This window comes from Salminus brasiliensis, chromosome 17 (assembly GCF_030463535.1).
Source record: "Salminus brasiliensis chromosome 17, fSalBra1.hap2, whole genome shotgun sequence".
NCBI lineage: Eukaryota > Metazoa > Chordata > Actinopteri > Characiformes > Bryconidae > Salminus > Salminus brasiliensis.
The window spans coordinates 34,718,125-34,732,941 of record NC_132894.1 but is presented as its reverse complement, the minus strand read 5'-3'; the positions used below and the strand labels follow the sequence as shown (position 1 = coordinate 34,732,941).

The 14,817-nt window shown below is 43.4% G+C and overlaps 1 protein-coding gene across 8 annotated transcripts in view; it reads right to left on the bottom strand.

Annotated features, from left to right (window-relative positions):
* The window catches only part of arnt2 (aryl-hydrocarbon receptor nuclear translocator 2), a 92,425-nt gene that overhangs the window by 10,526 nt on the left and 67,082 nt on the right, over positions 1 to 14,817 (bottom strand). For 4 of the 8 annotated variants that reach the window (XM_072660787.1, XM_072660785.1, XM_072660790.1 and 1 more), the window contains 4 exons: positions 8,935 to 9,010; positions 6,793 to 6,919; positions 4,771 to 4,870; positions 3,270 to 3,411 (listed from right to left, as the gene is read on the bottom strand). In XM_072660787.1, the coding sequence (XP_072516888.1) occupies positions 3,270 to 3,411; positions 4,771 to 4,870; positions 6,793 to 6,919; positions 8,935 to 9,010 (445 nt within the window). The remainder of the gene's footprint in view (positions 1 to 3,269; positions 3,412 to 4,770; positions 4,871 to 6,792; positions 6,920 to 8,934; positions 9,011 to 14,817) is intronic. The other 4 variants (XM_072660786.1, XM_072660788.1, XM_072660791.1 and 1 more) reach the window with 1 other exon arrangement.

Here is a 14,817-nt window from a genome sequence, read left to right as displayed (position 1 = left end):
CAGACACAGAGAGACTGAAGAACATCCACAAAACATCATCAGGCAGTTCTCGTGAGGTGTTGCCTGTGGTCTGGCATCCTAGGTGGTTGCTAGGTAATCCCAGGTGGTTGCTATTGGTGCTGGTAAGCTGTTGCCAGGGGGTTGCTTTAGCATCCCAGGTGGTTGCTATTGGTGTTGCTGAGTGGTTGCTATGGTATCCTAAATGATTGCTATGGTGTTGCTGAGTGGTTGCTATGGTATCCTAAATGATTGCTATGGTGTTGCTGAATGGTTGGTCTGTTTTCCCAGGTGGTTTCTGTGGTGCGGCTAAGTAGTTGCTTTGGCATCCCAGGTGGTTGCTATTGGTGTTGCTATGATGTCCCAGATGGTTGCTATGGTGTTGCTATGATGCTGGTAAGTGGTTGCTAGGTGGTTGCTATTGGTGTTGCTGAGTGATTACTATGGTATCTCAAATAGTTTCTATGGTGTTGCTGAAAGGTTGGTCTGGTATACCAGGTGGTTGCTGTGGTGTTGCTAAGTAGTTGCTATAGCATCCTAGGTGGTTGCTATTGGTGTTGCTGAGTGATTGCTATGGTATCCTAGGTTGTCGCTGTGGATTTGCTATGGTGTCCCAGGTGGTTGCTATTGGTGTAGCCAAGTGGTTGCTTGATGATTGCAATATTGTTGCTAAGTCACTGTCTGGTGGTTGCTATGGTCAACCTTGGGTCAACCTTGGGTCATGGGTGTCCAAGGTTCAGTGATGCTCATGGAGGCCCTCTTCACAACTTACAGGACAGTAAAGGGCAGTGGTGGCTCAGCAGTTAGAGCACCGGGCTGTCGATAACAAGGTTGTGGGTTCGATTCCCGGGCTCGGCTCGGCAAGCTGCCACTGTTGGGCCCTTGAGCAAGGCCCTTTACCCTCTCTGCTCCCTGGGCGCTGGAGTTGGCTGCCCACCGCTCTGGGTGTGTGTGTGTACTCACTGGCCCTAGTTCACTAGTGTGTGTGTGTGAGTGTGTGTTCACTACCACAGATGGGTTAAATGCGGAGGACACATTTCGCTGTGCAGTGTACAGTGACAAATACGTGCACCTTTACCTTTAAAGGATCTACTCAAGTCTTGGGGCCAGATAGCACAGCAGGACACCTTCAGAGGCCTTGTGGAGGCCATGCCTTGACGGGTCAGAGCCTACACAATATTGGGCATGTGGTTCTAATGTTATGGCTGATCACTGTATAACCAATGTCTCATTATCTGCACATCGCTGAAGTTATCCCACTGTACAGGCTGGAATGAAACCGCGAACACAACAAGAAGAAGAAGAAGAATTCCAGTAGGCTCGAGGTAATCGCGTCAAATAAGGTAATCGATTTCCTGGCTGCATCGAACCCTGGCTGGAACACCGCAATCAGCTAATTAACAGCTAGAAGCTATGAAGCAATGATCCGCTCGCAGTTACTGATTGTTCTATGGATTGTTTTCCATAAACTGGACTCGACGTGACACATGGCGGAAATCCTGCTCACAACAACACAGCCCAGATAAACACTGCGTGACTAACAGGGGACTCGAGCATGCGGATGGAATCTGTTAGCATCCCTCCTCGGGTCACCCCATTACAGCGCACTGCATCAGGTTAAAGAGCAGAGATGTGAAACCGGATCCCTCCACACAGCTGAGTCCATTCAAGGCACACACGCACACACACTCGAACCCGCCACACGCGAGCTCCTCTGTAGCCCCGACAACTCGCTCAAAGAGTCCAATCAGCTGTCGTCCGCTGCCCACGCGCGTCTGGATCCAATACCGCAGGCACGCAGGGCAATTAGCGTAACGCTCGGCTACACACTGATTAGACTGATGGGGGCGGTGTGTGGAAGTGTTTCAGGCCTCCAGCGCCTCTGGTTTACTATTCAAAAGTTTCCAATCACTTTTTTTCTGCATTAATATTTTTGTTATTTCATAAAAATACAAAAATACAACCAGAGAGACCGAGAAACAAATGGCTGCACAGATTAAGTGGTTTCCACTTTCAGGCAGTTGCTATAGTGGTGCTAGGTGGCTGCTATGTATTTTTCAGGTGGTTTTTATGGTGTTGCTAGCTGGTTGCTAGGCAATCCCAGGTGGTTGCTATGATGCTGGTAAGCGATTGCCAGGTGGTTGCTTTGGCACTCCTCGTGGTTGCTATTGGTGTTGCTGAGTGGCTACTATGGTATCCTAAATGGTATGCTATGCTAAGTGGTTGGTCTGGTATCCCAGGTGATTGCTGTGGTGTTGCTGAGTGGTTGGTCTGGTATCCCAGGTGATTGCTGTGGTGTTGCTGAGTGGTTGGTCTGGTATCCCAGGTGGCTGCTACTGGTGTTGCTGAGTGGTTGGACTGGTATCCCAGGTGATTGCTGTGGTGTTGCCATGATGACTAGGTGGTTGCTGGGGTTTTGCTTAGTAGTTGCTATGGCATCGTAGGCGGTTGCTATTGGTGTTCCTGAGTGATTACTACGGAATCCTAAATGGTTGCTATGGTGTTGCTGAGTGGTTGGTCTGGTATCCCAGGTGGCTGCTACTGATGTTGCTGAGTGGATGCTACGGTATACTAAATGGTTGCTATGGTGTTGCTGAGTGGTTGGTCTGGTATCACCGGTGATTGCTCTGGTGTTTTGCTATAATAACTAGATGGTTACTGGGGTGTTGCTAAGAGGTTGTTATGGCATCCTAGGTGGTTACTATTGGTGTTGTTGAGTGAGTGGTTGCTATGGTATCCCAAATGCTTGCTATTGGTGTTGCTGGGTGGTTGGTCTGGTATCCTGAGTTGACACTGTGGTTTTGCTATGGTGTCCCAGGTGGTTGATACTGGTGTTGCCAAGTGGTTGCTTGATGATTGCTATGTTGTTGCTAAGTCACTGCCTGGTGGTTGCTATGAGTGGTGGTTGCGTTGGCATTCCAGGTCATTGCTATGGCTTCCCAGTTGGTTGCTATGGTATTCTACATGGTTGCTATGATGTTGCTAAGGTATCTTAAGCGGTTGCTATTGGTGCTGCATAGTGGTTGCATAGTGGCTGCAATGATATTCCAGGTGGTTGCTATGGTATAGATATTTTTTTTTTGTATTCACGTTTTTAATTTATTCAATATTTAAAGCATTCTGAAGGCAATAAGAATAAGCTCCTGTAATACACAGAGTGGCCAGTTTATTAGAAACCTTAGAACTACACATGGCCATTTTATCAGAAACACCCGCCCCCTTTTTTTATTTTGGTGAACTATCGCTTTAATCAGACAGAGAAAGGCTCTCACCTGGCCAGAGAAGGGCGGTCGGCTGCCTGTCCAGGAAACCTGGCCCGGGTTGAGCTGTCTGGAGATCTGGGCCAGGTTCTGACCAGCCGAGCCGGCCGAGGACTGGATATCGTTTACCCCGGGAACGTGGATCACTGATGAGCTGAAAACACACACACACAGTAACACACATTCAGACTCAGAATCATGCAGGTATTTGGTTGGTCAGTGGGTTTCGCGCACAGTGGCATCTTCACTAGTAAGGCGTGTACCGAGAGAGAGGATGCACACCCATCCATCACACGGCCTGTGTTTAGACAGACGCTGCACAGCTAGATTAATCCCCCGGGAATCCGACACGTAGCAGTCATTTGGGGCTCGTGTGAACTCTGCAGGGGTGAATTTATCTGTGGGGATTTTCACTGTGCATCTGTTTCTTTGAGGAGGCTCAAAACCGAGGAATTCCCCAGCTGGTTAGCTTCACGTATGGATTAATTATAGAATCTGTATATAGTGAACGGAATGTGCAAGAATAATAAAAACCTGTAATCCGCACATTCATGTCTAAGACCGAGCAAACAACCGAAGAGCACACGAGTTCAGGTCTACAAAGAATGCCGTCTGGAAAGCGTTAGAGCAGAGAAGACATTCCACATGCACTCACTCACACTAACACACTCACTCACACACACATTTGTTTTTATGCAATCTCAGCATGTGAGGTCATACATATGCCATGTGTATTATAGATATGTAAGCCTCCATATGTAACAATAATAAGAATAATAATATAACCTCATATAGTACATGTTTTATATAAGTACCTATATATAATAATAATAGTGTATTATGTATATGTAAGTATGTATTTATAACCTTAAGTCTCATATATACATATAAATACGTACTTACATATATATAATACACTATTATTACATATAAAACATGTAATATATATATACACACACACACATTATAGATATTATATATGTATAAGCAACTGCATACATGTAATACGCCCTACATATGCAATATATATGCAATAATTACAGTAAGATTGTGGCAAAAAAAGATCATATGTATGTATACGCATATATCTACATGCAACAACTGTCAGGACAATTTTGAATCTATATGCAATAATAATAATAATATTACTACTAATAATTAATCTCATCTAGTACATGTTTTATACAAATATACAGTATATATATATATGCAAGTGTATATGTGTAATACGTCCTATATGTATTATATATGTAAATATTACATATTATTACATATGAATAAAATGCCCCATATGTACAGTATTTTATATATATAACATGTATATAGTGTATGTATGTTTATATATACACATTATATACACAGTATATATATATATATATATATGATTTTTTGTTAGTCCTGTAGTGTAGTACTGTCTGGAGGACAGTCTTTTAGTCCTAAAAGTGTATTAAAACACACACACACACACACACACACACACACACACACACACACACGAATAAAAGATGCCCACCTGAAACTCTTGCCTGAATGCCCAGGTTGGAAAGGACTGCCCTGGGAATATAGCTGCTGACCTCCAGCAGTGGACGATGGCACCATCATCTTCTTATCAGCTGCACACACAAACACACACAAACACACACACACACACACACACACACACACACACACACACACACACACACACACACACACACAAACCAGGTGAATATATGAACCTGCAACCCCACGCCATACAGCTCCCAACCTAAACACTGGCTTATCAGCTTTACAGAACAGAACATGGATCACGGCTCATAAGCGAGCTAATGCATCACAGCCCAAGCAGCACAATCAAATCCAATCAGTATCAGCAGCGCCGATGTATCACATAGCGCAGGGGTAGTGGCGGCGCGGCGGAGCAGCCTGCCGGGATAACAGATAAACCCAGGCTCATTTTAAGGAGGAAGTAATAAGACCACAGAGGCTTTTGTTAGAGACTGACTGGTGTTTATCAGTACCGGGGGAGATTGAGTTTGCCGTGTGAGAGTGAGAACGAGATCTCAGCTGAATAAACACACACTGGAGAAAAGGTTCAAAGTTTACACACTTTTACCTCAAATGGTCCGAGCCGACACACACTGCTGTGCAGAAGTTCACAGCAATGTAAAGCCAGTTTGGTAGCAGATACACAGTACAGTTTTACCCATCCCAATGTGTATATACTAATAATAACACTCATACAGAGTAAAGTAGTGGTGTTGGTTCTCCATCACTGTGTTCATCATTAGAACATCTCCAAAGTTCTCTCTCATGGAGTCTAGTGTTATTTAGAGTTCTCCTCAGATCAACACCTGGTTTGGTGGTAAATCAGGGCTTAATGATGGTAAATCAGGTGAGCTGCTGTTGCTGCTGCTGCTGCTGATGGATGAACACATCCTCCACGCTGTGCTGGCTGGACTGGGGGGCGTCCAGGAGGAACCTGGAGGAACCGAGCTCTGTTCTTCAGACTAGCTCACAGACAAGATTACTGGATTTCTGTTCAGCTGCATGAGATCTGGAGCGTCTACAGTTAAACTCTCGCACTGCTGAGCTTATTATATATATATATATATATATATATATATATATATATATATATATATATATATATATATATACACACATATATACATATACATACATACACACTTCACAGGTATGTAACAATTAGTAGCACAGAAGTTGTAAATCAAAATGAAGACACTTTAAGATGTGTCCAGGAGATGATCAGAGCTGTAGATGATTCTGTAATGACTGCAGAATATTGAAAATTGAGTTCTAATAGCCACAATTCATCATATTTTAGGAGCAGAGATCAAATCAAGGCAGAAACTACGACTACACTCTTAATAATAAAGGTGCTTTAAAGGGTTCCTCAAGCATTACCACAGAAGAATCACATTTGGCTCCATAATAATAAAAATCCTTTACAAGCTTGATTAATTTTTTTAAATAATCAGATTTTTTTTGTAATCAAAAGTGATTCTTCTACAGCAAGACCTGAAGATCCCCTCTGAAGCGTCTTTGTTTTAAGAGCGTATGTAAATAGAAGATTACAATAAACTATTATTTATCAATTTCTTTGCAATTTGCTTATTAATAGTTACACACTTTTCAATGCTGCAGTGTTTTGAGTGCACTGTGTCTGAAGTTGGTTTTGCACTAGTGACATCAGGCTAATGGAAGCTGAATGAACACCAGTTAGCATTGCACAGGATAAAAAAAAATGACTTGTTCTAGATAGGTTCTAGATAACAGTGAGTCACACAGAGTCAGAAACCATCTAAACAAGTCTATTACAGATGACGACTGAACGCCTCTAAGGTTCAGTCAATCAGAGTGTTTCCTGCTTCTCACCATCCAACGTCCTCCCGAACACATTCAATGATGCTGAGGTCTGGACTCCGGGGCATTCAGAGTCCGGCCCCTAACACTCCGCTCTGACCGTAATGTAAATCAGACAGTGAAGGATGTAGAGTGTGTGTGTGCGTGTGTGTGTGTGTGTTTTACGTACAGCCGGAGATGCCTGTGTACATGTCGCTGAAGCGAGGGTCTCTCTCCTGAGAGAAAAGTGTCTCCGTCTTGTCGATGCTCTTGCTGGCCTCGTGGACGCCGCCGGGCACGCTGCCCACTGGCACCTGCTAACACATACACACAACACAAATATGAACACCAGCTTAGCCATGTGGCATACTTACTACCTACAGCCTCAGAAACCACAAAGCAAGAGTTAGCCTAATGCTAATGTGTTAGCTAATGTATTAGCTTCTATTATGCATTAGGTACATTAGCCTCGTAGCTCCAGCGCAGAACTAAAGAATCAAGCTTGAGACACCAAACATGTCTAGGCTGATTGAGTGTTTGTGGAGTGATCAGCGGCTCACGGGTGGCGCAACTGTCTAAGCGTGAGCCCTACCATTGGGCGATCATTGTGGGTTTCATCATCACCGGTGATGCCACAGCCATCCGTGGCTGGTAGTCCAGCAAAGCAACACTAACCTCCGGGTGGGTTTGTATGGGCCACTAAGCGAGAAGCTAGCTGAGCTAACAGAACATGCTTCACATGCTAGCTTCTTAGTGCTCGTAGCATTGAGTGGTAAGGACAGTGCCAGCTTCGTAGAAAAGCTAATGGAGTAATTTTAAGTAATGCATAAACACGTCCACGTGAGGGAAAAAAAAAAGTGCATTGAACGGAGGAAAATAAGTGGACGGAGCCGGAGGCTGCGTTCCACATGAGAGCGGATTACCACCACACACAGCTATGCCTGACTTCACGCCGCAGCTATGCCCTAATTTCAGAGCATGGAGCCGCGGAGAGCGAGCTGAAGATACAGCCTGAGGGGGTGTTTCGAATTAGACTACATCCTCCATAGCGTGAAGGGGTTACGCAACTTTAGAGGGATACTCTGAACACGCAGAAAAGCAAATCCTGCAAGTGGGTGGCTTGCTCTCGGAGGGTTGCAAACCGAGACGCCATCACTGTGCTCTGACAGGGTTACAGATTTCTCTTCAGCGGGTCGGGTCTGGCCTCGCTGTCGTTAAGGCGTTGATTAGTTACAGTGGTAAGTAGGGATGCATGGTATGTCGGGTGGTAATTGCTACATTGCTACACTGACAGGGAGAGGGGCTGCAATATGCAAATTATGCCTGCATCACCTGTATCCACTGCTCTACCCAATTTTAGATAATCACTTACCCAACCTGCCTATTAGTAATCTCCCCCATCACATGTAACACTCCTGACACTGGAAGGGTGAGGACTGACCCATGACCTGCCACCTCCAACAGTGGCATGAGCAACCAGCCACTGCCCCTTTTTTCGAACTGCTGCTGATGCAAACGTCACCGGGCAACCAACAGTAGACTAGCGGATGCCCGTGTCTGCCGGCAGCACAGTGATGTGGTGATGTGGAGAGAGAGATAGCGCCATCTACCCACCCCAAAAAGAGAGAGCAATGCCACCTGTGCGGAAAGCACGGCGAAATCCACCATGGCAGTTAAAGACTGCCTCGAACCCTCCCGCGGCTGCTCGCTATCTGATCACCCTTGCTGTCGGCATAAGTTTCCGGGTGAAATCCGTCGCCAATGTGTCCCATGTAGTCCCGGCACGACTGCCTGCCACCAACCGGCATGTCCAAACGGTGACGGGTCGGTGCGAATACATGTAGTGTTACACAACTAGGCTGTGACCGAATCGGCTCCCTGTTTACGTTTTAGGGCACTAGTGAGTAAGTCTGCATCATAAAGTGGAATTTGTGAGTGATTATGTTGGGGGATTATGCTCCCCCACAATGCACTTGTAATGTTTTGTAAACACTGTAGCTCACTAAGTGGCTGAATGTGCACCAAAATGCATCATGAGTCATGGCAGATGCCATGAACTGGCTCAGCCACTCATGTGATGATGAGGAAGTGTCCAAATGCATTTGTGGTTATCCCTACATAGGAAACTAATAGACTCTAATAGCACATCACAGGCATCATCCATACACGTCCCGATAAGACATATCCGTCTTTTGTCCACAGGGTGCAGTGGGTGGACACAGGGAATATAGGCAATCTATATTCTGCACCAATACACATGAACACATGAACAAGAGAAGTGTGTGTGTGAAATTGAAGTGTTTACAGCTTGTGTGCATGTGTGTATCCATACCTGTGACAAATCATACGCTGTCAGTCCGTCCCTCTGATGGACCTCCAGCTCGGCCTGCTGCTGCTGCTGGAGTTGCCTGTAGAAAACAAACACACACACACACACACACACACACACACACACACACACACACATACAGGTCATGTGACTTTGCTGTTTTTAACATGTTTAGGAAGTTGAGAGGCTGATGAACGGTCTCAGTCGATCAGTCTTCAACCCTCGCCATGGGATGTTCCAGAGCTGCTGTGGTGAAGGCGTACTATAAAAAATGCCTCCCATTGGCAGAACAGCGGTGCCCCACAGGCCACTGATGCCAGAGGGGAACTACGACTCAATGGGGAGCAATCGATGGACCGCAGTGGAGCAGCTAACCTCTATAACGAACACCTTCCGTCACCTAATACAGTCTCGCTAGCGTCATCTGGGCCAAGCGTGGCAATTTACAATATTAAGATAGGGGGCGCCCCTGGAGACGGCAAGCTAGATACTCCAAAAACATCATGTGTTTTGGAGTGAAACGCTGAACTCTAGAGGCGCTGAATGGAACCACATATCTGAAGACGTTATAGCTAGGTGGTTGCTATGGTGTTGCTAGGTGGTTATGTATGCCAGGTGGTTGCTATGGTGTTGCTGAATGCTCGTTACATGGATGCTACAGAGTTATAAGACGACTGCTATAGTACAGTGTTTCAGGTGGTTGCTATGGTACTGTTAGGTGGTTATGTATGCCAGGTGGTTGCTATGGTGTTGCTGAGTGCTCATTACATGGATACTACAGAGTTATAAGATGACTGCTATAGTAAAGTATTTTAGGTGGTTGCTATGGTATTGATAAATGTTTGTAAGATGGGTGTTCTAGTGTTGTATTACGGTTAAAATCAGGGTTTTGGCTATTTCCAGTGAGAACACCGAACTGTAAGGGTTAATATAATTAACAGCACCTCTGAACCATGTTTACGTTTTTCATTAAGGATCATAAATTACTCGGTACTCGCTTGTTCCCTGCCTAATCTACACCATAAGACTGCACTGAGCTACTTTTAGGCCTCAACACCTGTTATCTGTAAGCCTGAATGTTAATTACGTAACTCAAAACAAAACAAAGGCAAGATTCATCCTGACATCAGCGAAATTAATCAACTCCGTCACACACGTTCGCTCTTCCCACGCTGACAACCTGCCCAGCCGCACTGTACGCCACCCTGTTCAAGCCTCCTTCTGAGTCACCTTCCCTTTTACGTGGTTAATCATTCTTCATTAGTGCCGTGTCCGTTATTCGCCGGACACATCTGGCCCCGAACTCACTGAGTCACACCACTGTTTTCTCGCTCTCTGAGGTGGGCCGGAACCAGTGGCTATTTACTCAGATATGTGCACTTAAAGGGGCCACACTTTTTAGCACTGTCTTTATCCCTTACACTGTACCTTTGAGACAGATCGAGGGCTTTCGTAAAATCTCACCCTGCCTTATTTTTAAACTGAAAAATGACCAAATACAACCTCCCGTTGGCTCACAGGGTCACTAAGTGAACACTGCAGTTTCAAATCAATCATTCAGTAAATGTTAAACCATCAATCTGACCATTACACATGCTAAACTGCTCGGAATCTGGACAGAGAAGCTGGTTAGCCTAAGTTGGGGCAGTGGTGGCTCAGCGCCAGCCTATTGAGGATAGGGATATGTGCTAGTACCTGGGTTTGGTAAGCTGCCACTGCTGTTGGGCTCTTGTCCAAGGCCCTTCACCCTCTCTGTTCACTGAGTGGGTTTGATCAGCGGAGGCAGAGGCCAAATTCCAGCACTAATGGTGACTATGGTTGTCTTGTCCACCATGGTTTCGGATCTGTAGCCCAGACAGTAAGCTAGCATGTATGACAAATATTTTGGGAGTGTGACTTAATTTTTTGGAGTTACGGGTAAAGTGAATTGTATGGGTGATTACTGACTTCTCGCTTTTGTTAGCAGAATTAGCCTCGTAGCCCCACGATACAACTACGATGTAAATACAGGTTGTGGATGATTGACTAAATCTAAGCTAACCTGACTTTTGCCAAATACACCCTTTAAATATCCATGGTTTAACTGGTTTAGGGTGGTATTGAGTGTCTATATGCAATAATATATCCCATATGCATGTAAATGACTCCTTTCTGATTGGCTGCCCTGCACTGTGCATCATAAAAAAAATAATTAAAATAAAACAGCCTGGTCTGAAAACTTCATGAGGAATTCTGCATAAATGGGCAGGAATAAAAACTGCTATAGGCTTTAAATAACAGTTAGAAATATATATATATTATTAAATTATAAATTATATTATTGTTATCAATAACATTTTTATAATATTATATTCAATCCACATGTATACAATGTAGATTTAAGCACTATAAGGTTTTCAGATGTTTTACTTAGTACTGAAAGAAATTTTAATATTTCTATGTAATTTCTAAATATTTGAATAATTACATAATAATAATTAATAATAATAATAATAATAATAATAATAATAATTATCATTAATAATAATAATTTCCCCATCAAATTGCCTTATATAAAAACACTACAGATATGTCTCTGGATATTGATTTTATTAGTCTATATAAATCAATTACAGCTCTGTAATTCATCATTCTGGATTATATTACCCATGAACTAATATTTAATAATTAATACCTTTTTTAAATTAAAAATTTTATGAGCTTTAGTTTCATTAAAAGCTATGATTGCTGCAGTTCTATGAAGGACTATTCAGTATTCTGCGTGTATTTTAGTGGATCTGAGACTTTCCCCACTCAGCCTGGTTTCTTCTCGTCCCGCTGGAGTCATTATTTCAGTGCAGTGACAGAACTTTCACCTGAGAGTGTGTTTAAGGTTACTGCGCTGTGGTTTTGGCCCTTCAGGGATTACAGCCAGATCAGCAGTGTGGAAGTCTTCTGCTGACGTAGCGTTCGCCCCACTTTTATCCACAACTCCAGCTGTCTGAAACGGATAAATCACACACGCGTGGTCCGACCACGGCCAGTTAGGCTCAAACAGCGAACGGTAACCGCAGCAAGGGAGGTGGGTTCATCTGAGGGGAATCTGGTTTGGAGGGTAACTCACGGCCTGAGACGAAACAGAGGCAATTATGGTCTGCCTGTAACACTGAGCCAACCAATCAGAACTGGGATGTAATTAATGTTATTTTGATATTTTTTCGATTAATATGAGAACATTTATAAATCTGGGTATTCGTCTTATATATAATATTATTATTATCTTATATGTATTATTATATACACTCAGTGTCACTCCAAAGCAATAGACATCAACCTAGCATGAGTTTGACACCCTGGAGGATTTATAAAACGAATATATTTATTAATTTATTATATTTATTATATTATTATTTATTTATAAATTTTTTAATTAATGTATTTTTTTCGCTATTATGCAAAAAACAAAAACAAAAAAAACAACATTTCTCCAAAATCGTAACTTTATAGGAGTTTTAGTGGAGCAGCATTTCTATTGGTCCATTCAGCATAAAATGTTAACCCAATGTAAATTATTGACTGGTACTGTATGGCATTGATATGTACTGTATGGCGAATGACGGCTAAAAGGCAACTTTGGGCCACACAAGCCAACCATCACACACGACTTGCCACTGAGCTACCACACCACGTTGGGAGACTGGGGTTCGATTCCCGGTCTGGGTGACTATGCTGCGCTACACCAGTGAGAGTCCTTGGGCAAGACTCCCAACACTGCATTGGTCCACCTCTGTAATACGAGTGACCAGGATAAGAGCGTCAGCTAAATGCCGTAAGTGTAAATGTTCCGCTGGTTGACTAAAACTTACCCTCCATATAAAGCCTCCATCAGAGCTATAATATAATAACACATCCATATACAGCCGTAGTGGAAATGATTTTGGGTGACGACTGACTTGTAGTGATCCTTGTATCTCCACTGCACACCTATAGCAGCAAAGCTGGGACACCAAACATGTTTGGGCTGATCTGGACTACATCTGAGTGTATATATATATATATATATATATATATATATATATGTAAAAAATATATATTGATTTACATATATACACATACACACAAAGCATCTGTCATCTCACATAAAGACATAATGTACCTATATGCAATAATATGTCCCATATGCAATATATATATACACACACCTATATTTAGTACACACACACACACACACACACACACACACACAGACACACAATATACACCTATATGCGCACACACACACACACACACACACAAGTTCTGATTATTCTGTCAGTATCATACTTTAATGCATCGTCCCACCGCACCACTGAGACGGACTGACCCCCACTTCACTACTCAGCACACTGACGAAGGACAGAGTCTTGAATCTTGAAAATACCAAAGATAAGCCCTCGCTCTGCCTTTCAGCTTCTCAGGATCTCTCAGCTGCAACACCCCGCTGATGAAAGGTGAGGGTGATATTTGTTTATCTGGTGGGAGAAGAATACTGCACTGTATTCACACAGAGTATCTCTTACACACTGGAAGACAACACACACCCACAGCTGTCCCCATCTCACCTCCAGAACAACCCAGAAACTAATTTCATAAAGGTCAGCATGGAAACCTTAACGAGAAGGGATCCGAGCACAGTGGTGTGCAGGCCTCAGTATGGGAGGTCTATTGACTCTGCAGAGAAACAGTGGTTTATGGAGTAAACCTGTAGCTGCTTGTGCTTACGCTGAACATTTTACTTACAAACCAGTGACAGACAAACATACACAACACATACCGGCACATGGCCGCCTCTCTGAGCGGTTCTGACGCGTGGGAGCACACGAAGAGAGCAATCAGATCTCTGGACGCAGAGCTAAGAGAAGTGAGATATTTAAGCCAGTGGAAAACTGCAGAGCTCCAAAACCCCAGAAACGTCAAGTAGTGGTCCAGAAGTGCCCCAGATGACAGACGAGAACCCAAACATGAACCCCTCACAAAGAACAAGCCGGTTCTGATAGATCCAGTTGTGGAGATGTATTGTAAAGTTGGCGCAGGGGATGGTAAACTACTGGGGTTGAAGTGGAGAGCAGCTCCGCCTCCTGGTGGTCCCTTACCCATATGAAAAGACAGCAGGGGGAGGCATTGGCACAGGATTAAGCTCAAAATTCTATGGACACTGCCCATTATACTGGACACTGTGACTTAATTGAGACATTGAGCACCTATATATACACTTATATATATATATATATTTACTTACACATATACACATACACACAAAGCATCTTCAATTTTATATATATATATATATATATATATATATATATATATATATATATATATATATATATTAATTAGAGCTAGCATCTGTACATATACCTATATAGGTACCTACATCTAAGAGTATATACTATAATAGTGTGTGTGTATGTGTGTGTATATATTTATATATTTATAATATATATTTATATATATTATAAATGCAATATATGTATATAGATTATAAGGACTAAAGTATTGGGACACTTACGCAGACATGAGCCTGTATGACATCCCATTCTAAACCCATAGGCTGTATTAATAAGGAGCTGATCCCCCTTTGTTCTCAGCTCTACCAGCAGCAGCAGGTCTGGAGCTCTGCTGCAGTTACTGAGTCAGTTGGAGGCTTTTCTGCACTCTGCTCTGAGGAGCTCAGCACTCGGCCCTGACCCCGCTCTGTAACTTTACGTGGTCTGACAGACACTCGGTGGACACTGAGCTGCTCTCTGTGAGCTGTTCCTCCTAAACTCTTCCACTGTTCAATAATAACACCACTCACAGCTGATGGAGGAAGATCTAGGAGGGAAGGTCTAAATTTCACCAGCTGACTTGTAGTTGTGGTAGTTGATG